Consider the following 25,534-nt stretch of genomic DNA (forward strand, 5'->3'; position numbering starts at 1 on the left):
TGTCCGTGCCTAATTAAAGTGTATGGGTCCGGAAAACCGTCCGGATTTCCTGATAGGAAATCCGGGTGGTTTTTCCGGACGTGTGAAGGGGGCCTTAGCTGGCATGAAAAGTTCTACATGCGCTTCAGCAGTTCTGGAAAGCCTCTCTGACACCTCCCTCCCCCCCCCCTACCATCCCTCTTCCTACCTTGGACTCTGCAGACTGTCAATCAAGTAGGGATGGAAGGGGGAGTCGGTAGGCGTTCCAGACTGCAGTGAGCCAAGAGATTGGGAAAACTTTCTCATGCTTTGCACAAGAGGATAAAGCCATTTTTTTATATTACGGAAACCCAGACAGATATATGACAGGTACCATGCGCAGCCTTAAAGTGACTCTGTACCCACAATCTGACCCCCCCCAAACCACTTGTACCATCAGATAGCTGCTTTTAATCCAAGATCTGTCCTGTGGTCCGTTCGGCAGGTGATGCAGTTATTGTCCTAAAACATTACTTTTAAACTTTAAGCCCTGTGCCAAACAGGAGTATCTGTGCCCTAACTTTGCACCACTTCTCTCTCCCTCCTCCCCACCCTCCTCATCATTAGGAATGCCCCAGGCAGATTCCTCCTATTCCTCACCTGTGTCAGCACGGCACATGGGTTGGATCGTTAAGGACCTGTGCAATGTTCAGCATGGCGAAAATGTTTCAGTGGCATTCCTAATGATGAAGAGGGTGGAGGAGGAGGGACGGAGGGATTGTGCAAAGTTAGGGCACAGATACTCCCGTTTGACACAGGGCTGCAAGTTTAAAAGTATTTTTTTAGGACAATAACTGCATCACCTGCCGAACGGCCCCCAGGACAGATCTTGGATTAAAAGCAACTATTCGAAGGTACAAGTGGTTTGGGGGGGGGGGGTCAGATTGTGGGTACAGTCAGTTTAATTTAGCATCTAACAGTGTCAGGAGTTTGGAATATGGGCTGCAGCTGACAGATTCACATTAAAGAGATCCTGTCAGGTCCCTGGGGACTCGCAAACTGGCCGGGGGATCTGGCAGGTCAGGGTAACAGCATTCTGTCCCTGTTATCAGCTCTCCGTGACCCTAACTGCAGCTTTGACTGTATTTTCCAGTCATGGCAAGTGGTCAGAGTCGTGAAGATGCCCCCCCCTCCCCCGCGCAGACAGGGGTGATTGGCAGCCCGAGTGCAGGGAGATGCACAGCCACATTATGGGACATTGTAGGAATCAGAGACTGGCTGAATGTGCTGGGGATCAGCTGCAATGGGATTACTAACAGGAGGTATGGAAAAGTAATGATCACTGATTTTTCTATCTTTATACTACACGTTGTTGGGACTTACGGTAAGGGGTACTTTTTCCAGAGAAGTTTTGGAGGGAGCGTCTGGTAGACTGTCTTCTGCTTCCCTTCGGCGCTGCCATTGCCCTGACTACTTTGCACAATCTTTGCACACTCCATCTTCTCATCCCATGTTCCGGATAGGACATAATGTGCTTTTCCATTTGCATCTGTCACAACCCCAGTGACCTATGAGAGATTGTAAAGGAATTCCAGCATATCAGCTATATATATATATATTAGTATTCTGTCCCAATAAAACACTTGACATATAGGATGATGACGCCAATCTCTACTAGTATCCCATACTAAAAATCAGTCAGCAGCACGTCTTCTATAAATCGTCAGGGCGTAGGGAAAAAGAAGTGTGTGTGCCACTATTTCTCCACCTCTGAACACCGGCCGTGATGCAGCGGTGCCAGATCCATCACCAATGCCGCCAAATGGCCTATTAACTTAGAATGGGGCCTATCAAACTCCACTGTGGTGTCCGGGATGTGTTGGCCAGGAACAATAGAGCGGTATATAACAATTCAGGACACAGAACTTCTTTTCAAAAATTGTGTTCAAAACTTTTCCAATATAACTTAGATCAGAGTATGTACAGGGTCGGCTATAAGTATGGATAACCAACAAGAGGCTTCACCCTAAGTGCAAAGGCTGAGGCTCACTGGTCTTCTCGCCGCGGCATCAGCGCTCCTCGGATCCATTCGTCTTCAGGGACTCGTTCCCTCCCCGACATCAGCGGCCGTGATGTCGGGGAACACCCCCCTTCTCAAGCTTGTGTCCTGAATGGAGTTATATACCGTACAGGCAATACATGGACTAGCGACCCTGCTAGGATTGATCACGCAAAGAATTGATTGTTTTTTCTGGTTGTTATAAGGGTTTTCCATGGAGCAGAAAAGGTCTCACCTGCTATCAGACACCTTGTACAGGTTTGGCTTTTACCCGCACGCAGTGATCACGACTGTCGTCTGCCCCCTCTCGTCTAAGAAAATATATTTCTGAGGCACAAAGAAGAAGGAAGGGGGCAATGGGCAGCAGAACAGGTAAGACCCCTATAATGGTGAGAACACGCAATCGGGCAGCACTGCGGTTTATAACTGCATCACGTCAGCTTCTACCAGTGAATAATGGAAGAATATTACTGCAGAACTGGAGGCTGCAATGCGACCTGATTGTATGTTCTCACCCTTAGAACTGATCACATCTTATACCTAGGAGCTGCCTAGCTTCAAAAGGCCGACAAATCCTGATCTACCGACACACAAAGCCTATAATGGCTCAGTAGAACATCTGCCAATAAACCGATTTCCGATAAATCCCAGATCGACAACTTATACTGAAAAACATTAAGTGAAAATCCAATAGGCTACAAAGGGCAATAAAGCAGCATATTACCGGTGTGCACCATCAGCTTTCAGAGACATTATAGACGTTCCTGTGAATATTCTATGAGACATGGACTCAGGGCTGAGAACTATGGAAATGATGTCCCCGAAGAACCTTCATTATCATCTCCTTAAGAAATACTGTGTTAGAATGGAGCCCCCCCCCCACCCCGTCTACAGGAGGAAGCCGGATTGTACAAAACATGAACTTTTTCTGCTCAGTAAGGCGACTGCTGAGTAATATATGTAGCGGCTTTCATGCAGAAGGCAGCGCTCAGCGTGGATCCATTGTGTCCATGAAGGAACAGAACAGCGACTGATTCCACCGCACGCCACGGTTTCACGTCCACATGAATGAAATGCACTTATAAAAGACAGCAACCTAATATTAGAATCCCTTCACATTACACTGGGGATATATATATATATATATATATATATATATATCTATCTATTATACTGCAGTACGTTTTATTGTTTAGAGAGATTTGTTTCATTGATTCATCACGGACGCTCAGATTATTTAGGGTTCTTTGTCACATTCTGGACGAGTTAATGCGACATCATCTCACTGCAGCACGGACGCTCTTCATTGGAGACTCTCCTTTATACGGGAACAGCTGCCGTGTAACACATGGACGACTGGAACCAGAACAGAGCACTTTTCTGTCCCCATAGTGTGTGGTCTCCAGCAGGGACCCCTATAGCTTCTGTATGTAATACTAGGGTCATCATGTCTGATGTGTCTGCTCACATTATGGGGCATTATCGTGAGCCCTAGTAATGTAATAGTGTTGGGGTCCCTATACATGGGCAGATTACACAGTGCGCTCCCATGATCCTTTGGGTGTGTGAATCACTGTATAAACCACTTGATGTGATCCGCCACAAGGAAGCATGTTCTCATTTGTCATCTGGGCACGTGTAGCATGACTGGGGACTAACGTTCATGTGAACAACCATTCGTGCATTCATCTCCCTGTGGAAACGGATCTTTACCCGCGAGACCAGGAGTAACTGGCAGCTAATGCTGAACCTCTGTCTCTGAACAAGCAGGCAGATTTCTCATCGTTTTACATTCTTCCCTATAAAAACATATTACCAGGCTACCCAAGAATGGGGGTTTATGGTCACTCAGAAACATGAAGGGGGCCATTCACTAAGGAGTCTAATGTGTGCGACTATTCTAATAGGGATCGCTGTTTAATTATTGCCAATATATATTGTGTTATTTATTATAAAATCGCATTGGCTTTGTAAATAAGTAAGAAGTTGCAAAAAAAATCCAAACCAAATTCACCCGGTACTGACCAGATATCGGCCTGCATCGGTTTGTGAAACTGTTGCAAATGATAAATTGGGCGCTAATTATGCAAACTTTGGGTGAATACTCGAAACAGGCAGATTAAAAAATAGATTGCATCTAAAAACCATTCACCTGTTGACTACTGTTTCATAAATAGAAGTAAGACCAAAAATGGTTGAAAAATCCAATTATTTACGGAAAAATAGACGCAAAGCCCCTGATAAATTTCCCCCCAAACCTTTAGATGGAATAAACTACTAACAAGTCCACCATGGCCTAAATATTGGCCCACTGTTGTTCAGAACTTTCACCATGACTATGGGATCGGGGAATGATTGACAATAAGGAGGATTTCCACTTTCCATCTCTGGCATCCAACGTCCAATATACAACGTCCATCAGTCACTATACTCAGTACAGCCTTTCAGGTTCAATGCTGAGAAATCATAAAAACGTGTAAGAAAACCATGAATCCATGCAGTCCTTACCTTTCTTGCGATGTCCCGTGAGAAGTAGCTATAGGGGGTGAATTTCAGCTGGCATTTGTCCTTGGTTTTATAATTGGTGATCTCTATATCTCCAGACTACAGGAACAACAGAAACAGAAAGAGTTAAGTAAGGATCATGTACTGATCACGCACAAAAGCATAAAGAAAAGAGAAAGCTCTTCCACCGGCTGAGAGAGTCATCGGGTCGGATCTCTCCGCTTCTAATGAATTGGTTATGGCAGCCGCACCGAAAATCTTCAAGAACCAGCTGGAGTTTTTATGAAGCAAACGACGGAGGTTTTATCCAGATTGTGTGGCTGGGCAATAGTCCAAAGATGTGGATTTCTGCTTTGTTATTGGCCACGACATCGATATTAATTGCATCATTAGAAGTGACTTTCACCTCCTAATGAGTTAGGTATCACACAATCCCTGAATGGCTTGGAGGTATAGGCACATTGCATTCAGGGGGGCTTTTTCACATTGTGTAATGTTGGGGCATTGTGATGAAATAAAATATTCATGTTTCCCCCATCGGTTTGCATTTCATATCGCATAACAACAATGGGAAAACAGAATTTTAGAATTTTTATAAAAAAGAAAAATGAAAATGTCAGATAAGCATTCAGCCCCTTGGGAATTCTGGGCGGGGGTCTCCCACGTCTCTTGATCATCTCTGAGAGGTTTCTACATCTTGATTGGAATCAAAGCAACAAAAAACGAGCCACCAGGGGGATAACGATACAAAAATCATAACCCACAAAATTCCACCCAGGTAAATTCTAAAACCCTCGGTAATTCTTCATAGCAAAATAGTATAAAGCAAAAAGAGACAACAGCGTAACAATCCACCAAACTGCACAACGTCCTATAAGCCAACAACAGTGCAGTATTGTAAACAGATAAAGAAGTGTTCCAGATCAGAGGTACCACAAAATTATGGGGGAGAACTTGACTTTTTTAGTATTTTAGCACAAGGCTGCAATATAACAAAATGTGAAAAAAATTAAAGGGTTTGATGAATTCCCAAATGAAATGTATAAAGGATCAGAGGGACCCATGCGGGTAGCAGAAGAACCTCCGATGGGACCCCCATATAATGAGCACTTGAAGCCTTGCTATTTTTTCTATACTTTATGGATTTATTTCGTTCAGATGTCACTGATGATCTTCCTATATGTGCAATAATAGCAACAAGTTTACAATGTTGCTAAAGTGGGTGTGCACATGTTCTCTATAGAAGGGTCCACATTTAGGAACCCTAATCCAAAAAGGAGACTAAGGGCCCTTTTACACAGAAAGATTATGACAGATTATCTGCCAAAGATTTGAAGCCAAAACCAGGAACAGACTATAAACAGAGAACAGGTCTACAGGAAAGCCTGAGATTTCTCTTCTTTTCAAATCCAGTCCTGGCTTTGGCTTCAAATCTTTGGCAGATAATCTGTCAGATAATCTTTCTGTGTAAAAGGGCCCTAAGAGTCCTACAGGGAACAGGAACTGATCAGAGGGATAAAAATGGGGCAGATTTACTAATCCTGACTAACATTTAGCTGGACCAGGAAGCCTGAAGATACTGTATGTCAGAGTCCTAGAATGACGTTCGTTTGCAGAGCATTTACATGGCTTGAACATTGGAGGGTAAGGGCTGCACAAACAATCTTTAGATTGTGTCCCATAGAAGATAGCGGCGGTCTCCTGCTGCCACTGCTCCTATTACACAGGACAACTGCCAGCAAGACCGTGGCTATCAACATTGTTTTCTTTCAACACCATACAGCGATAATGAACAATGGCCGCACTATCACTATCTGCCTTCATGTTAGGGGTGAAGACATTTTTGCCCTCAATGACTCATTCAGTTGCATTCAGCTTGGTAGCTTTCTGTTCATTTGTCTACATGGAGAGAAGGAGCAGAACATTTACATTGTGCGTTCTCTATGTGGGATGATCAGGAGCAGAACATTCTAGCAACAATGAACAACGGACAATTTTTTGTAAATTTACTTCTCTGTTTCTAGAACTACAATGACCATTGTGTCAGACGTTGTAAGTCGGTGACTGTTATGGAGGGACACCGAGGAAATGTCCATAAATAACCTTACCTGGTCTATCCAGAGCTTTCCCACAATGATGTTGTGCACTGTGGATGTGACCTTCTTCCACACATAATGGTTCCCACTCGAAAGAAACTCCAAGTGGATATCCCCTGTGACATACACAATGTGGACAGAGAACAATGGAGTCATTGGGATGTGTAGATGCGGAGTTACCCTGTATCTGCCTCCAGGTGAAACACGATTAAACACACAGTAATGATTCAATAGGTCAGAGGGAAGTCTATGCTGATGTCTATAGAAAACCCGCATAGATTAGGGAAATGCGCTGGATGATGTGTGTACAGGGATTACCATATACTTTTATATATACATTGTTCCGTATTACACGACAATCAAACAAAAATACATTCCTTTCCAATCAGAACACCAGTAATATCATCCACTCCGTCCAGCAGGAGAAAAAGGAGTTAAAAGTGATCAGATTGGATAAAAAAAAAATAATAAAATCAGGGATACTCCAGAGCCCAATCTTCCTCCACTTGTCTCCTATCAGCGCCCCGATCCCTGCTGATCAGTGCTTCCTGATCCCGTCCTGACCTGTAGGATCCACCAACACAGCCAATCACTGCCCATTCTACTGACCTACAGTACCTGCTATGCGGGGATTTCCTTATGTAAAGGAAAAGTTTTTAAATATGGGGGGGGGGAAGACACCCCAATCTTTTAGGGAGTACTTTATTTTTTACCTCATCAAAAGGACGACATATGGCCAGGTCAGGTCTCCTGATGGCGGAAAAGTAATGATCAGTGAAAGAAGCTGTGATCAATCACAGCCAATAGAATCCCCATGTTACCATCTCCGCAGTCTTTCCCTGTACAACCCCATTAAAGGGATTGTTCACCAAAATATGGTTTCTTTCAAATCAACTGGCGCCAGAGATTTGTAATTTACTTCTATTAAAAAAATCTCCAGTCTTCCAGTACTTATCAGCTGCTATATGTCCTGCAGGAAGTGGTGTATTCTCTCCAGTCCGACACAGTGCTCTCTGTTGCCACCTCTGTCCAGAGCAGGAGAGGTTTTCTATAGGGATTTGCTGCTGTTCTGGACAGTTCCCGACATGGACAGAGGTGGCAGCAGAGAGCACTGTGTCACACTGGAGAGAATACACCACTTCCTGCAGGACATACAGCAGCTGATAAGTACTGGAAGACTGGAGATTTTTTAATAGAAGTAAATGACAAATCTCTGGCACTTGCTGGGACCAGTTGATTTGGAAAACATTTTTGGGTGAACAATCCCTTTAACACATTTTTTTATGACTTGACAACCCTTTTACTACCCCGGACCCCTTAAATTTTAATGAGGTAACGCTAAGGTGAGGTAAGAGTTATGGTCTTCTAATGGAACAAAAAAAAAACCAGAGCAGGGGTGTCCACTGTAACCAGTTCAGATACCGTCATTTGAGATGCTGTGTGGGCCCCTGTAATATACATGGAGAGGTCTTCCAGCTCTAGTAGTACGGAGAGGGGCTCCTATCACCTTACCTAATGGCATAATAGAGAGATATTTGCCCCTGAATTTACTGGCGATGGTGATTTCCTGCCACAGACTCCACCCGTTCTTGGAGTAGACATGATGAGCAGCGGCTGGTGGGTGATGACTGACCTGAAAGGGAAAATGCTAAAATTATTATTTCATTAAGAAACTTATTTTAGTAAATCTTTACATTTCCCATAGAGCGAGAATAAGTAGTCCTCTCCATTATGTGCATGAGCCCAGTAGTCCTGGATATTCATGAGAAAACTCTGCCCACCAGCTGCTGATTGGCAGTTATCTATCCATGCTGTGTATAGGCAGTCACCTGTCAATCAGCAGCTGGAGGGCGGGAGGAGGGGGTGCAGCAAGAATCCTATTCTCCTGCATATTAGGAGAACGGCTGAACAGAATGATGTCAGTAATACACCGATCCGTGCAGTATTTCTGTTACTTATGCCACCCTCATTTAAGGCGGAATAAACCCAGTGATAGATTCCCTTTAAGGTTTGGAGCTTAAACAGACATATAAAGACCTGCATCACACAAAACAAACCCCTTTCTGTCTGTATGAAGTAATTAGTGAATTCTCTGTACTTCACATTGTGTTAGACAATCCTTCTTCCTCTTTTATTTTTCATTAAACTGTATGATAACCGTGACAGCCGCCTTTCCTTTCTTCACAAATGACAAGACTGACCATGAACGTGTCTTATACTGCCACAACTGCCCCATACAGATGCCTATAACCATTGTCCTGTCTGAACAGCTACTGCCCACGTACCCTGCTGGAATAGGATGCTGAGGGCCCACCGGTGATTCTGAGGGCCCACCCCGTACATGGAGATATATCTTCTGCACATAAACTCTTACTATTGTTGATGGAATGGGAACAGTAGCCATTACCGGGCAATCACCACGATGTCACAGTAAGTTGTGGTTGTAAGGCCTTATTGCGGTAATGTGATGTCATGGTGTGGTAGTGGTTACCACTGGAATGTGACTGTAGATTTTTCCCTCCTCTCCGAGCCATTTCATCTTTCTTTTTTAATATGTCCGCTTGTTTTTTGTGGGACCAGTTTTACTTTTGGCATCTTTTATTTTACCATATAATGTATTGTGGTTTGCATGGGTGTAGAAGTCTGCGTCACGCTGACAGGGTAATGAGAATGTGTGATCCGGGGAATCCTCAGGAGTAGGGTCCAGGGAGGGGGAAAATGGCCCACCGCTACGCTGACACAGGAAGCAAAGGACGAGGTATCTTGTGTTCTTGCTACTTGTACAGGCGGCCGCAGTGAGTGACTGTGCATCTGTTAAAACCGAACACAAGAGGAGGCCCACCGGAGGATTCCCCGGCTCCCGAGGGGCCAGTCCACCCCTTCCCATATGGCAGAGCGAGGCACTAATGAGTATCAGGGGCATCTGGTCTCCTGCATGAAACTACTGACAGCTTCGCTTTACCCACAGAGCTGTGCAGGGGCCCAGGGGCCATCTATACAATATCCTTATTACCACATGCAATACTTACATTTCTTACTTCTGTTTCCAGTATATTGTAAATCTCTGTAATTGCCCAGAGCTAGGATAATAATAGGTCAAGTCTTCAGAACAAAAGTGTGAGGCAGATGGTGGCAATGAATTGCTTTTCTAGACTCTTTCCAGGGAAGAAATGAAGCTGTCTATGCTTTAAGCTTTCCAAACCAGCCATCATAGATTCCCATAGATGTGAGAGCCCTGTGTGCACCTTATTGGAAGTTTAGGTATTAGTATCTCATTTTCATCATGTGTATATTGAGCGGGCGGCAATCTGCATTCTGTGGCAGGTGTAAATCTCTGCCATGGTTTACACCCGTTTGCGGGTGTAAACTCATGATAAATGAGGTGCTGGAGAAGGTCACATTTCCTCCCGCCCATCACTCGAATGGGGTTTGCGCCACGAAAAATGCATAAAATCTGCACCTTTTCATGGTACATGGCAGGTGCGCAGACGATGAATCTGCCGCTTAGGGCCCTATTACACAGGACGATTATTGTGCGGAAAATTGTTATATTGTTTGAATTTAAATGATAATCGTCCAGTGTAATTGCAGGTAACGATGGAAAAATTGTTCATGTATCGTTGATTTAGATCTGACCCTAAAATCATTGTAAATCATTTGCTGTAATTTCGCATTCGTTCGCTAATCGTTCAGTGTAATTCCACATCGTTCCTTCTTTTGCCGGGATCAGATGGAGGAAACAATTTCAGGTTAATGATAAGCAATCTCTGTGATCGTTTATCATTACAAGTCGCTTCGTCTAATAGGACCCCTAGTGTCCATTTAGATCCACACTCCGACTGGCACCAGCTATAGTCTAATCATGGGACATTTCCCCTGCCCCCCCCAAGGTTCTATTCCCCGTTTATCTCCAGTTCCACTCACCTGCTCACAAATCGACCTGAACCCTAAATCTTCCAGTCGGTCAAGTTCAAATGTTTCTCCTAATAAAGGATTGAAAGGTTTTGCCGTTCGGTGGACTGTGGTGGAATAGGAAGACACGGAGAAGGCAGCAACAAAGCACATCTGTTCTATTGAGTTTTCGCATTTGACGGCCTTGTCCAGGAGTTCGTGGTATTCCAGGTCCTCCGTCAGTCTCTGCAGCATGGAGAGCGGCTCATTGAAATTGACCTTCAACGAAAAAACGAGAGACTTCAGCACATAGTGAGATCATACCGACCAGAAAGCCCCAACCTTCCTCTGGATGGCCGTGCGTCCAAACCGATTGGCAATCTAATGTCTATAATGTCTTACTTGTCATACGAGGTAATGCCGCCTATCCCTGCTCCTCGAGGTCCATTAACCCTATAAATGCTTTGTACATAGAAAGAAGTAATACTGCTTTTATAACATTTACAAACTTCTGCAGGTTACCTGAAATAGGAATTTTTTATATATATATATATATATATATATATAATGCTGCCCTGCTGGAGAACATAAACATGTTATACTTACCTCTCTGTGCTCCCCCCGGTGTCCTGTTATAACGTCTCCAATGCAGCCACTCCAATGCACTAACTGCAGCCACCGCCACTTCCAGAGTGACAGCCCACTCAGCCTGTCACTCCCAAAACAAGTTCATCTGGAAGTGGCAGCAGCTCCAGTCAATGGGGACACCGGAGACGTCACAAAAGGACAACAGGGAAGCACAGAGAGGTAAGTATAACGTGCTTGTTATGTTTTCCAACAGGGCAGCATTATTATATGAAAAATCTTACACGGGATAACCCTTTTAAGACTATTAAACATAAGTTCTGATATAAAGTATACAATCCTCATATTGAATATGGTGACACATTAAATATAATAAACTTTACACAGAAACTCCACGTTTGTTCCTGCAGACTTATTAGTAACATATTCTGTCTTAGGCTGGGTTCACACTGCGTTTTTGCAATCCATTTTTTTCATCCGTTTTTTTTTTGCATTTGTGTGCATCCGTTTTGATCTGTTTTTTCCATTGACTTCCATTGTAACAAAAACGGATCAAAATGGATCCGTTTTTCTTAACGGACACAAAAATAGTGTCAGCTACGTTTTTGTGTCCGTAAAAAAAAACGGATCCGTTTTGATCCATTTTTTTTTACAATGGAAGTCAATGGAAAAACGGATAAAAACGGATGGACACAAATGCATGTTTTTTTCATCCGTTTTTTGCAAAAAAATGGATGAAAAAAAAAACGCAGTGTGAACCCAGCCTTACATTGGTTTGTTCTAGGACTCTTACTAAGCTAAGTTAGAAACTCACTCTATCATATGCATTTACAAGGTTATTGTAAGGTCTTCTTCTAGATTATTTTGGGCTCATTCAATTTTTAATAATTTTTTTTTTTTTTTTTACAAAAAAGGAATACTATACAACAAATGTTTTTGCATCGTTTATATATGTGCAGCAACCATAATAATGAGACCCTACTGGCAATGTCCACTTCTGGTTATAATATTTTTATGTGAATTTTGATTAAAGATGAGCGAAGCCAACCCTGAGCCGAGACCTATGGCTGCATCCATGTTTTCCAGGCAGCGGGATCTTCAGCATACCCACACAAGTGACCACTTTCTAAGGGTCTACCCTTTATGTACTGGCGAGAAATTGGTGATAGGTTTTTATAAAGTGTTTCTGTATTTTACAATATCTCCTACAACCAAGAAGTAGTTGTCTTTAAACCCTCGATGCAAAATTACATACATGTATATCTGGAGTTGGTGCCCATTAGCTAATAGTCATCCCTGTCCCCTGTTGTTGTACCTGATAATCTACCCTCTCCCCTGTTGTTGTACCTGATAATCTACCCTGTCCTCTGCTGCTCTACCTGGTAATCTACCCTGTCCTCTGCTGCTCTACCTGGTAATCTACCCTGTCCTCTGCTGCTCTACCTGGTAATCTACCCTGTCCTCTGCTGCTGTACCTGATAATAAACCCTGTCCCCTGTTGCTGTACCTGGCAATCTACCCTGTCCCCTGTTACTGTACCTGATAATTGACCCTCTCCCCTGTTGTTGTACCTGATAATCTACCCTGTCCTCTGCTGCTCTACCTGGTAATCTACCCTGTCCTCTGCTGCTCTACCTGGTAATCTACCCCGTCCCCTGCTGCTCTACCTGGTAATCTACCCTGTCCTCTGCTGCTGTACCTGATAATAAACCCTGTCCCCTGTTACTGTACCTGGTAATCTACCCTGTCCCCTGTTGCTGTACCTGGCAATCTACCCTCTCCTCTGCTGCTGTACCTGGTAATCTACCCTCTCCTCTGCTGCTGTACCTGGTAATCTACCCTGTCCCCTGCTGCTGTACCTGGTAATCTACCCTGTCCCCTGCTGCTGTACCTGGTAATCTACCCCGTCCCCTGCTGCTGTACCTGGTAATCTACCCTGTCCCCTGCTGCTGTACCTGGTAATCTACCCCATCCCCTGCTGCTGTACCTGGTAATCTACCCTGTCACCTGTTGTTGTACCTGATAACCTACCCTGTCCCCTGTTGTTGTACCTTGTAATCTACCCTGTCCCCTGCTGCTGTACCTGGTAATCTACCCTGTCCCCTGCTGCTGTACCTGATAATCTACCCTGTCCCCTGTTGTTGCACCTGATAATCTACCCTGTCCCCTGCTGCTGTTCCTGGTAATCTACCCTGGCCCCTGTCCTTGTACCTGAGTCTCCATTGTCCCCCATCACTGTACCTATAGTCACCCCTGTTACTGTACCTAATAGTCGTTCCCGTCCCTCTGGACCGGGGACTACACTGCTATTATCACGGTAACAGCGCAGAGGAGAAGGTAAGAGACATATCATCATCCTTGGCGCCTCCTGTGCAGTAGGGACATATCAGCAATAGATTTGTCTACTTTGTGATAGTTCCCCTTTAACTAAGGAGAAGGACCAGTTCTTCTAAGCTTTTGTTTTCCTACAAGTCTCGTGTTAACCTTGCTCATGGTCAGTGGGGATGCAAAAAAAACCTAGGCGATTGCAGACGGTTACTATGGAAAGCTGTTAATGATAAGCGTCTTATTATGTTAGGATGATATCCATGTTTAGCCAATAACCAAAGCTAAGTGACATAAAGTGCAGGTTACATACCACGGAGAATGCCGACACAATCAATATTATTAGATTAGGATGGAGAAAAAGGCAGGAAATATGGAGATGAGAAGCGGAGCGGTGACGTGTATCACACCTGGGTGAGTAATATACCGTATAAGAATGGGATAACCGCCTGCAGTAATAAAGGTCACACTCTGCCACACCACAAACTATGACTCTTCAACTTAAAGGGGCTCTAGGCTTAGTTTTGGCCTATTTTTATAGAGGTAATATTTACATAACAGAACATACAATGACATTTTTGCCATTTATATTTTTGGTGTACAGTTTTTCAGGAGCAAATACATGGTGCTTGAAAAGAGCGCCCCTTTAAGAGAAACTTTAACACTGCCCTTTAAAAGCGAATTCTGTACTGGTTCTTTAAGAGTGGATGTGGTACTGGCCCTTTAAATGCAAATTTGGTGCTAGCCTATTAAAAGGGGTTGTCCAGTTAAAAACCTTTTCTTTCAAATCAACCGGTGTCAGAAAATTATATAGATTTGTTATTACTTCTATTAATAAATCTCCAGTCTTCCAGTACTTATTAGCTGCTGTATGTCCTGCATGAAGTGTTATTTTATTTTCAGTCTGACACAGTGCTCTCTGCTAACATCTCTGGCCGAGACAGGAACTGTCCAGAGCTGGAGAGGTTTTCTATGCGGATTCATGGAAAACGAGACAGAGTTCCTGTCTCGGCCAGAGATGTCAGCAGAGAGCACTGTGTCAGACTGAAAATAAAACACTTCCTGCAGGACATACAGCAGCTAAAGTATGGGAAGACTTGAGACTTTTTAATAGAAGCAATTTACAAATCTATATAACTTTCTGACACCAGTTGAATTGAAAGCAAAAGATTTTCGCTGGACAAACCCCTTTAAGAGCAAAGTCAGTAATTGCCCTTTAAAGGGGTTATCCAGTAAATCATGGGTTCTTTCTTCCAGAGACAGCACTGCTCTTATCTCCAGGTCAGGTATGATTTGCAATTAAGCTTCATACAATTCAATGGAACCAAGTTTCAAACCTGAAGACAAGAGCAGTGCTGTCTCTGGTAGAAAGTGGCCATGTTTTTCTGGATAACCTCTTTAAAGTGAACCAATCACCATGAAACTGCATATTAACCAAACAGACATTGCTAATAAATCTCCTAACACAGCGCCCAAGCACACCTGTGCTTCCCGAGTCCTGCAAAGTCCCAAAAACGCACTTTTACAGATTCCTGCGCTGTATGGTAATTTATTCCAACTAGTCATGCAGGCGGTCCCGGGGTCCCAACTAGTCATGTGGGCGGTCCTGGGGTCCCAAATAGTCATGTGGACGGTCCTGGGGTCCCAACTAGTCATGTGGGCGGTCCTGGGGTCCCAACTAGTCATGTGGGCGGTCCCAACTAGTCACGGTCATGGGGCTGCATGTAGTGGTAATCTCACCTCTCTGAGCATTATTAACCACCAAGGGGACGGGCCTGAGTGCTCATACCAGCACCTATGTGTATATACGTGCTGACTGTGTCTCCAATGATCTTGGCTGAAGCAGAGTGGCCGTATAATAGTAAAGAAAATTGCTTGGTTACCCTGACAATCTTGGAATCTGGAATCTGTATTTATGTCAGTGAAGCAAGATGTTATGGAGCTGCCATCTTCTATTGGCCAATAGGGGACATGTGACTGCGGGGATGTTGTCCGGAATCGAGTGAAGGAGCTGCCAGTTTCTATTGGCTGCTACATTTAAGCTATTTGCATATGTGCTGTGATTGGCTGGTTACTGATGTGATGGGTGATATTTGGCCATTTATTTCTATGGCTTTGAAGTACAGTCATTTACGCAGTGCATTGGCTCATGCTGCGACTGACCGTGTAGGTGCCATCTTTGCCACCTTTTATACTATACAATGTAGTAGACGTAACGCTGCATGAGCCGCTATCTGTGAACTGACGTGTATGAGCACATGGGGGAGGGAGAGCATTGTACTGTGAATGAAGGATCACGTTCTAAAGAATACTGAGGAAAGTATATAGGGCCACATGTATCATCCGGCGAATGGATGATTTTCGGCGGAAAGTGACGATTTGCGTCTTTTTTTAAGCAAAAATGGCGGATTTGCGAATAAAATATTCGCAAATCGGCACTTTTTGCCGAGTACGCCAGGGGGTGGAAAGGGGGCGGAGAGTGGGCGGAACGGAGGACGCGGACTCAGAGTCCGCGCGATTTATCATCCGTTCCGCCAAAATGTACGCCGAAAACCTACTCCAGTCCTCAGCTGGCGTAGGTTTTCGGCGGTGCGCAACGGCGCGCACGGGATTTATGTAGAGGCAGTCCGCCTCTACATAAATCTCCGTAGCGCCGGAGCTGCGGGGGCATTTTTACGTCCGGCGTAAAAAACGCCGGACTTAATAAATGCCTCCCATAGTGTTATACACGGATATTTGCGAAATCAATGACATATGATAATATCATGCAGAATTCAGATAGGAACCATTGAGTCAGACGTCTCATCCCCACCAGATCCATTAAGAATCCATTAACACCACTTTAGGCAACAGCGCGATCCATGTGCTGCGACCATTGCTTATAATAGCCGGGTGGATGGCAGCGAGCCACAGCCTGGAAATAGCAGGAGACCTATCAGATACAGAGGACGGCAACATCACAGCTCGTAGCCATTGTGTGAATGGACGGTGACATATTATACAAAGTATAAATTACACCAAACAGGATGACGTCACCTACTGCTGAAATAATATAGATGGATGATGGAGAAGACCGGTGCAAAAGGTGACCATACTCCACTGCTAAGAATACAGAAGGTATCGGTGTATAGAGGTGAGAATCTGACCCAGACAGCTGTAAGAAAAGTAATTATAGGGGGATTCTGCTCAAACATAACGTCTGATATATTGCCGCCCATGATGAGACTAACAATTCCTTCCATACTTGTTATTATATATTCAGTCTTCTTCCCCCAGGTCTCAGCTGCTGCTTTCTGCTGAAGACGCAAAAATCTGTGTGTGAGCTTTTCTCTCTGTCTCCCTCTCCTCCCCCCTCCCTTCTGAGACAGCTGATGTAAACAAGTCCCTGGCAGGCTTTATCCGCAACATTGTAGCTTCTTTTTAATGCTGGGAGGGTTATTCTGAGGTCGCCTTAGGAGACTCACTGACAAAACATAACTTTCCTGAAACTTTATAAAACCAACAGAAAAGCATATAAGAAGCATCTGGTCTGTATATCACAGCATGGCGTGTAAGAGCACCCTCACTGTGTAGCCTCTGTGTAGCCTGTCCTGAACCCGCTGGGTAGTGAGACTGCAGATTCATGTAGTAACAAATTGTAGTGGCACAAACACCATAATAACTTAAAAACCAATGAAACTAGTAACTCACAAACAGATGTACTGTCCATGTCTTTCACTACACTAAGCACACTGAGTAAATGTCCACAGTGCAGGGAAAAAGTAAGTAAATCTTAAAGTGTATTAAAGGGACTGTCCTGTCCTGTCAGTGATTGGCTGAGCGAGTTGTCACTCCTGAGATGGGTTTGTGTTGGAAGTGGAGGCTCTGCAGTCATCGGGGGACACTGAGAGGTAGGGATAACAGGTTTATTGTTTCATATGCACCAGCAGCAGTATATGAAAAAGGCCGACCACCGATGGAGAGCCCCTTTAACCTGTAGATTCCTCTTTAGCAGCAATCGCCAACAAACATTCCTGCAGCTAAATGTACAACGTGAGGAGACATGTTGGATCATTCCTCCCTGCAAATATGTTTCTGGCCATTAAAGGACAACTCCGGCCAAAACTATTTTTTGATATGTTATTACTTATGGAAAATTAGACAACTTTCTAATGTACATTAATTATGGGAAATGCACATATAGAGCTAATTCCCTTAATTTAGTAGATCAGGGAGACTTCACAAACGTCACGAACCGGAGGTGTAATTCCTATGGAGTGCCCAGCAGGAGCGCACTATATATAGAAGTCAATGAGTGCCATTGACTTCTATATATAGTGCGCCCCTGCTGGACACTCCATTGGAATTACAATGGATGTGTATGTAAATGTAATATACAGTGTTTTTGATTGAATAAATAAGTATTCCATAAATGTAATCAATCAATACATCACAGTAAGCACGCCGCCACCGAACGCCCGCCGAACCGCCGATCTGGACTACACTCAACTACTACTCTCATCACCTGCTCATAGCATGAGGAGGTGATGGGAGAGTAGTAGCTGGGTTATATTGCGATGAGATCGCTGCCGCTGATGCTGCGCAAGGGGAGCCGCTCATCACTGTGCAGCTATCATCCCCCTCCGCTCCCCCCTCCTGCTTCTTCTTCCTGGATCCGGCCAAACTTTACACTATGTGATGGCTGATTTCCCGCCCGGCCGCCGCTCTCGGATCACACATGCCGACTCCCGATGCTTCCTGGTGTTCCCGGCCGGCACGTGTGATCGGAGAGCGGCGGCCGGGTGGGGAGTCAGCCATCACAAAGTGTAAAGTTTGGCCGGATCCAGGAAGAAGCAGGAGGGGGGAGCGGAGGGGGATGATAGCTGCACAGTGATGAGCGGCTCCCCTGCGCAGCATCAGCGGCGGCGGCCATCTCATCGCAATATAACCCAGCTACTACTCTCCCATCACCTCCTCATGCTATGAGCAGGTGATGAGAGTAGTAGTTGAGTGTAGTCCAGATCGGCGGTTCGGTGGGCGTTCGGTAGCGGCTGGCGTTCGGTGGCGGCGTGCTTTCTGTGATGTACTGATTGATTACATTTATGGAATACTTTGGGGAGCAAGGACACTTGCTCCCCAAAGTATTCCATAAATGTATTCAATCAAAAACACTGTATATTCCATTTACACACACATCCATTGTAATTCCAATGGAGTGTCCAGCAGGGGCGCACTATATATAGAAGTCAATGGTACTCATTGATTTCTGTATATAGTGCGCCCCTGCTGGACACTCCATTGTAATTACACCCCTGGTTCGTGACGTCACTTTTTTTTTTTAGAGAATCTGAAGTCTCCCTGATCAACTAAATTAAGGGAAATAGCCCTATATGAGCATTTCCCATAATTAATGTACATTGGAAAGTTGTCTAACTTTCCGTAAATAATAACATATAAAAAAATAGTTTGGGCCGGACTTCTCCTTTAATACACCTTGTATGCCCTGGCCTTTGTGCCCACAGCTCTGTACAATGTGTGCCATCTATATACGGTTTGGTACATAGCCCCTGTATATAGTGTCACCTCAGCATATTGTCGCTGCTTTATTGTTTTAATCATAAAAATTACAATGGACATAAAAAGTGAAGGAAAGTATCTGGAGAGACAGAGGAAACCAGATGAATAGCTGTGATGGAGCGAGGTGCTGGAGCAGTGTATTGTGGGGATGGAGCGAAAGGTTGGAGCAGTGCATTGTGGGAAAGGAGCGAGGTGCTGGAGCAGTGCATTGTGGGGATGGAGCAAGATGGTAGAGAAGTGCATTGTGGGGATGGAGTGAGATGTTGGAGCAGTGCATTGTGGGAAAGGAGCGAGGTGCTGGAGCAGTGCATTGTGGGGATGGAGAGAGATGTTGGAGCAGTGCATTGTGGGGATGAAGTGAGATGTTGGAGCAGTGCATTGTGGGGATGAAGCGAGATGTTGGAGCAGTGCATTGTGGGGATGGAGCGAGATGGTAGAGCAGTGCATTGTGGGGATGGAGGGAGAGGTTGGAGCAGTGCATTGTGGGGATGGGGCGAGAGGTTGGAGAAGTGCATTGTGGGGATGAAGCGAGATGTTGGAGCAGTGCATTGTGGGGATGGAGCGAGATGGTAGAGCAGTGCATTGTGGGGACGGAGGGAGAGGTTGGAGCAGTGCATTGTGGGGATGGAGGGAGAGGTTGGAGCAGTGCATTGTGGGGATGGTTGGAGCAGTGCATTGTGGGGATGGAAGGAGAGGTTGGAGCAGTGCATTGTGGGGATGGAGGGAGAGGTTGGAGCAGTGCATTGTGGGGGATGGAGGGAGAGGTTGGAGCAGTGCATTGTGGGGATGGGGCGAAAGGTTGAAGCAGTGCATTGTGGGGATGGAGGGAGAGGTTGGAGCAGTGCATTGTGGGGATGGAGCAGGCAGCTATGGGATGTTATACAACATGGTTATTTGCTATTATTTCCGCTATATTTGCACGTTGTACATTAGTGTTATCCGGGTGAACTGTCATTTATCACTAATAAATCCTCGATTGTTCGCAGAGAAACTTATCACGCCGCCATTTCCAGATATCTCTCTTATAATCCCCCAGATGTGAGCGGAGTCATTGAGCAGTGACTTTCTCGTCTTCTCGGTCCCCCGTTCTATCCCCGACCGGCTCACGTACGGCCATGACGCTCTCATATCATCTCAGCGCTCAGGCGTGTAATAACATATGTAGCGGCTATTATATAATGATACCGGGAACAGCTGTACTCCCCACCGCAGCAGAACAATATACACTGGATACATTCATTATAATGGGATTTACAGAATCTAGCTAGAAAGAACTGAAACATCAAGTAAAATCAAGTAAAGCAAAGCTATAAGTACTTAGAGGGATTCTTAAAGGGATTTTCCCAGGATTTATATTTAGTGTCCAATCACTGGGTGTCCCACTGCTGGAATCTGCACCAGTCCCAAGCCTGTCCCATCGGCGGAGGATATAAGCTACAGCTCTGGCATGCGCGGTTGTATCTCAGCACTTCTGTCCCATTGACTGTGATGGGGGTGACGGTGTGCATACTTCACCTCACTTTAGTTGTTCTTCCATCACTGGAGTGGACACAATGAGTGAATGTTCCTGGCAGGGCATGCTGGGATATTCCAGCTCCGAGGCAGAAATCCATACACAGGACATTTGTTCATTTACTTACTGACCCATTTCTGCACATTAATTATAGATGGAAACTGTACAATGGTAAAAGGTGATTGTGCCCTTTAATATTTCATTGGTCCATGTGAGTTATTTCCGTTTCTTGGAAAGCTGCGACAAACAATGGAAGTGGGAATTCCAGCTTCTATCCCACCGGGCCTATAAAGCCCGAGCCTTACTCCATAAAGCTGTGGGTGGGGGCACCCTTACTCCATAAAGCTGTGGGTGGGGGCACCCTTACTCCATGAAGCTGTGGGTGGGGGCACCCTTACTCCATGAAGCTGTGGGTGGGGGCACCCTCACTCCATAAAGCTGTGGATGGGGGCACCCTTACTCTATAAAGCTGTGGGTGGGGGCACCCTTACTCCATGAAGCTGTGGGTGGGGGCACCCTCACTCCATAAAGCTGTGGGTGGGGGCACCCTTACTCCATAAAGCTGTGGGTGGGGGCACCCTTACTCCATAAAGCTGTGGGTGGGGGCACCCTTAGGGAAAATTCCCGCACATCCAGGGCCGCCTCCTCGCATTCAGAGCGGGGCCGCGCTCTGAACCGCCACGATCCCGGGTGCCGCATGTAGCCTGGGATCGCGGCTATTAGCGGGCATGGTGTGATCGCCGTGCCCGCTAATCAGGTAATCGGAGGCAGCTGTCAAAGATGACAGCTGCCTCCGATTACCGGCTGCAGATGATCGGTGGTGGTATAGTGGGGAGATCACTTGCTGTATAACTATACAGCAAAGATCTCAATGAGAGATCAGTGCACTTATACTAGAAGTCTACCAGGGGGAATAACCCTAACCCCAGGGGGGAATAACCCTAACCCCAGGGGGGAATAACCCTAACCCCAGGGGGGAATAACCCTAACCCCAGGGGGGAATAACCCTAACCCCAGGGGGGGAATAACCCTAACCCCAGGGGGGGAATAACCCTAACCCCAGGGGGGGAATAACCCTAACCTCAGGGGGGGAATAACCCTAACCCCAGGGGGGGAATAACCCTAACCCCAGGGGGGGAATAACCCTAACCCCAGGGGGGGAATAACCCTAACCCCAGGGGGGCTTCTAGTATATGAGTAAAAGTAAAAATAAAAGTGATGTTATAAGTAAAAAGCCCCCTCCCCTAATAAAAGTCTGAATCACCCCCCTTTTCCCAGGTTATAAATAAAAATAAACAAATAAATAAACATGTTTGCTATCGCCGCGTGCGTAATCGCCCCAACTATTAATCACATTCCTGATCTCGTACGGTAAACGGCGTCAGCGCAAAAAAATCCCAAAGTGCAAAATTGCGCATTTTTGGTCGCATCAAATCCAGAAAAATTGTAATAAAAAACGATCAAAAAGTCGTATATGCGCAATCAAGGTACCGATAGAAAGATCACATCATGGCGCAAAAAATGACACCTCACACAGCCCCATAGACTAAAGGATAAAAGCGCTATAAGCCGGGAATGGAGCGGTTTTAAGTGACATATATTTGTTAACAATGGTTTGAATTTTTTACAGGCCATCAGATAAAAGAAAAGTTATACATGTTACATATCGTTTTAATCGTAACGACTTGAGAAACGTATATAACAAGTCTGTTTTACCCCAGGGCGAACGGCGTAAAAACACATTCCCCCCAAATAAAAGAAATGCGTTTTTTTTTTTAAATTTCACCACACTTAGAATTTTTTCCTGGTTTCGCAGTGACTTTATGGAAAGATTCAGCCGTCATTGCAAAGTACAATTAGTGACGCAAAAAATAAGGATAAGGGCTGATGTGGGTCTCTAGGTGAAAAAATGCAAGTGCTATGTATGGCCTTATATACACAAGGAGGAAAAAATGAAAATGCTAAAATTTTAATTGGCCGGGTCCTCTAAGGGTTAAAGAAAAAAAATATATAAGAGAATAATAATTTAAGAGAATAGTTTTCTTCCCTCAATAAACAAATTTACGGACACAGCAGAAGTGACGGCCTTTTCAGCCTCACCAATAAGAAAGATGGAGGGATGTGCAGGAGGTCTCCTCCCCGCAAGACACTAAAATTTAGGGTGCGTTTACACAGACAGATTATCTGACAGATTATTGAAGCCAAAGCCAGAAATAGATTTGAAAAGAGGAGAAATCTTAGTCTTTCCTTAATGACCTGTTCTCTGTTTATAGTCTGTGTCTGGCTTTGGCTTTAAAAATCTGTCAGATACATCTGTCTGTGTACACGCACACTGAGGGCCCTATTCCACAGTAACGATAATCGGCCGGATGGGCCCCATTTGGCCCAATTCGGCCGATTAACGTTCGGTGAAATAAAGAGAACGATCAGCCGATGATCGTGTCATCGGCTGATCGTTCATTTAGGGCCAGACCTAAAATCATCGTTCTCCCCCGCGGCGGGCGACCAACGATTTGACAAGCAGCAGCAGCATCATACATTACCTGTCCATTCTGAAGATAGAGCGCGCGGGATCCGGGGATGAAGACAGCGCGGAGAAGAAGCCAGGACAGGTAATGTATGCTGCTGCAAGGGCTGCAAGGACATCGGTAACGATGTCCCTGCAGCCCTCGCTCAACGCCGTAGAATAGGCCCAGTAAACGAGCGGCGATCTGAATTCAACAAAAGTGAAGATCATCCAGCTGGTACTGCAGCTGGATGATCTTCAGTAACAAAGGCCGTTCTGTGACCCGGCCGGGTCACAGAACGGCTGGTGTTATACGTTGTGTGAACATGGCCTTAGGGCCCTATTCCACTGGACGATTATCGTTCAGATTATCGTTAAATCGTTCAAATCTAAACGATAATCGTTCGTTTGAATAGCAGTTATCGACTAACGACCGAACGAGAAATCGTTGATCGTTTAATAAGACCTGGACCTATCTTTATCGTTGCTCGTTCGCATTGAATAAGAAGTCGTCCGGTCATTTGCAGTAGTGACGACCGCAATAGAGACGACAAGACGACCGCAAGAACGATCATAAGTAACGATTATCTTTCCATGTAAATGGGCTAACGATTTCTGGTCTTTCATAATAGCGGTCGTTTGGATCGTTTATCGTTAACTATTTTGCAAACGATAATCGTCCCGTGGAATAGGGCCCTAAGACTAGAAGCTCAAAACTAATCCTTGAGCTTCCGGTGGCTCCGACCTCGTCTGCTGAAATCTTTCATCTGTTGCCTCGGCTCCTCCGCAATAAATCCTCTAAATTAAAAAGACTCCATGCTGCTCAGCTGCCATATTCCCCTCCACTCCGCGGCCGTCGCTGACCTTGTCGGCCTCATTAGGACGTCTCCGCAGGTGTTTCATGGAGTTTTGCCTTATGCAGCGGCTGTTATGGTGACCGGCAGGGAAATGGAACCATCGATATCATCCGGCTACAGGGGATAGCAAGCCGATCAGGAGGACGATAGAGTATGAGATCCAGCTGGGACGCTGCATTACTGTAAGTGATTCATATAAGGGGGGCTCCCCAATATGTATACAAATATGGCGGAGGGATGGCATCAGTCACACATGGACTTTAATGGTAAGAGGTGTACGGGATACTGTATTTACTCCATGCCTCTCTATGAGATCGGCCTCCTTCCAGTCTTCTGTCCTCCATCAGGTATTCGGTGGTCTATGGGTACAGTCACTGTAACCTAATACACAGACATGGAAGCTTATGGGAGAGATCGGAAACCATACGACTACTGTCCATATTATATTACTGTACAGCATCAATGACCACAATGTTTACGCCGGCGAATTATCGACAGGCAGAATCCCGATAATCGGCCCATGTAAAAGGACCTGCGATCGGCCGAGGAACAAGGAGTCTCCAGTTTGCTGGCTGATCACCTCTTAGGCTAGGTTCACACTGCGTTTTCAGCATCCGTTTAACGCATCCGTTTTTTGCAAAAAACGCATGAAAAACGGATTGCAAAAAACGGATTCATTTGTGTGCATCCGTTTTTCCATTGACTTCCATTATAAAAAAAAACGGATCCGTTTTTTTTGACGGACCAAAACGGACAAAAAAACGTTGCTGACCCTATTTTTCTGGACGTTAAAAAAAACGGATCCGTTAAACGGATGCTGAAAACGCAGTGTGAACCTAGCCTTACATGCGGGCATTAAAGATCCGATGGCATCTTACTATAATAGTCATTAAAGTTACAATTACAGTTGGGCAGCACTTTCTATAGGACAGTGTGATACTACCGATATATTACTGACCTATATGCACTGGCTTGGTGTTGGGCAGCACTTTCTATAGGACAGTGTGATACTACCGATATATAACTGACCTGCATGTGCTGGCTCTGTGTCTGGTAACACTTTCTATAGGACAGTATGATGCTACTAATATATTACTGACCTGCATGCGCTGGCTCTGTGTCTGGTAACACTTTCTATAGGACAGTATGATGCTACTGATATATTACTGACCTGCATGTGCTGGCTCTGTGTCTGGTAACACTTTCTATAGGACAGTATGATGCTACTGATATATTACTGACCTTCATGCGCTGGCTCTGTGTCTGGTAACACTTTCTATAGGACAGTATGATGCTACTGATATATTACTGACCTGCATGTGCTGGCTCTGTGTCTGGTAACACTTTCTATAGGACAGTATGATGCTACTGATATATTACTGACCTTCATGCGCTGGCTCTGTGTCTGGTAACACTTTCTATAGGACAGTATGATACTACCGATATATTACTGACTTGCATGCGCTGGCTTGGTGTTGGGCAGCACCTTCTATAGGACAGTGTGATACTACTGATATATAACTGACCTGCATGCGCTGGCTTGGTGTTGGGCAGCACTTTCTATAGGACAGTGTGATACTACCGATATATTACTGACCTGCATGCGCTGGCTTGGTGTTGGGCAGCACTTTCTATAGGACAGTGTGATCCTACATGTCCTGTGCTGCTCCTAACTTTTGCCAG

General features: G+C 45.1%; 1 protein-coding gene and 1 long non-coding RNA gene across 3 annotated transcripts in view; one reads left to right on the forward strand and one right to left on the reverse strand.

Moving 5' to 3' along the window:
- LOC138785137 (uncharacterized) overlaps positions 1-25,534 on the forward strand; it is a 51,865-nt gene that overhangs the window by 24,604 nt on the left and 1,727 nt on the right. The window lies entirely within an intron of this gene.
- The window catches only part of OSBP2 (oxysterol binding protein 2), a 226,995-nt gene that overhangs the window by 11,413 nt on the left and 190,048 nt on the right, over positions 1-25,534 (reverse strand). Inside the window, exons 8-12 of the mRNA XM_069960719.1 lie at positions 10,543-10,788; positions 8,131-8,251; positions 6,631-6,734; positions 4,526-4,621; positions 1,342-1,526 (exon numbers count right to left, since the gene is read on the reverse strand). Of these exons, the coding sequence (XP_069816820.1) occupies positions 1,342-1,526; positions 4,526-4,621; positions 6,631-6,734; positions 8,131-8,251; positions 10,543-10,788 (752 nt within the window). The remainder of the gene's footprint in view (positions 1-1,341; positions 1,527-4,525; positions 4,622-6,630; positions 6,735-8,130; positions 8,252-10,542; positions 10,789-25,534) is intronic.

Source organism: Dendropsophus ebraccatus, chromosome 3 (genome assembly GCF_027789765.1).
Source record: "Dendropsophus ebraccatus isolate aDenEbr1 chromosome 3, aDenEbr1.pat, whole genome shotgun sequence".
Classification (NCBI taxonomy): domain Eukaryota; kingdom Metazoa; phylum Chordata; class Amphibia; order Anura; family Hylidae; genus Dendropsophus; species Dendropsophus ebraccatus.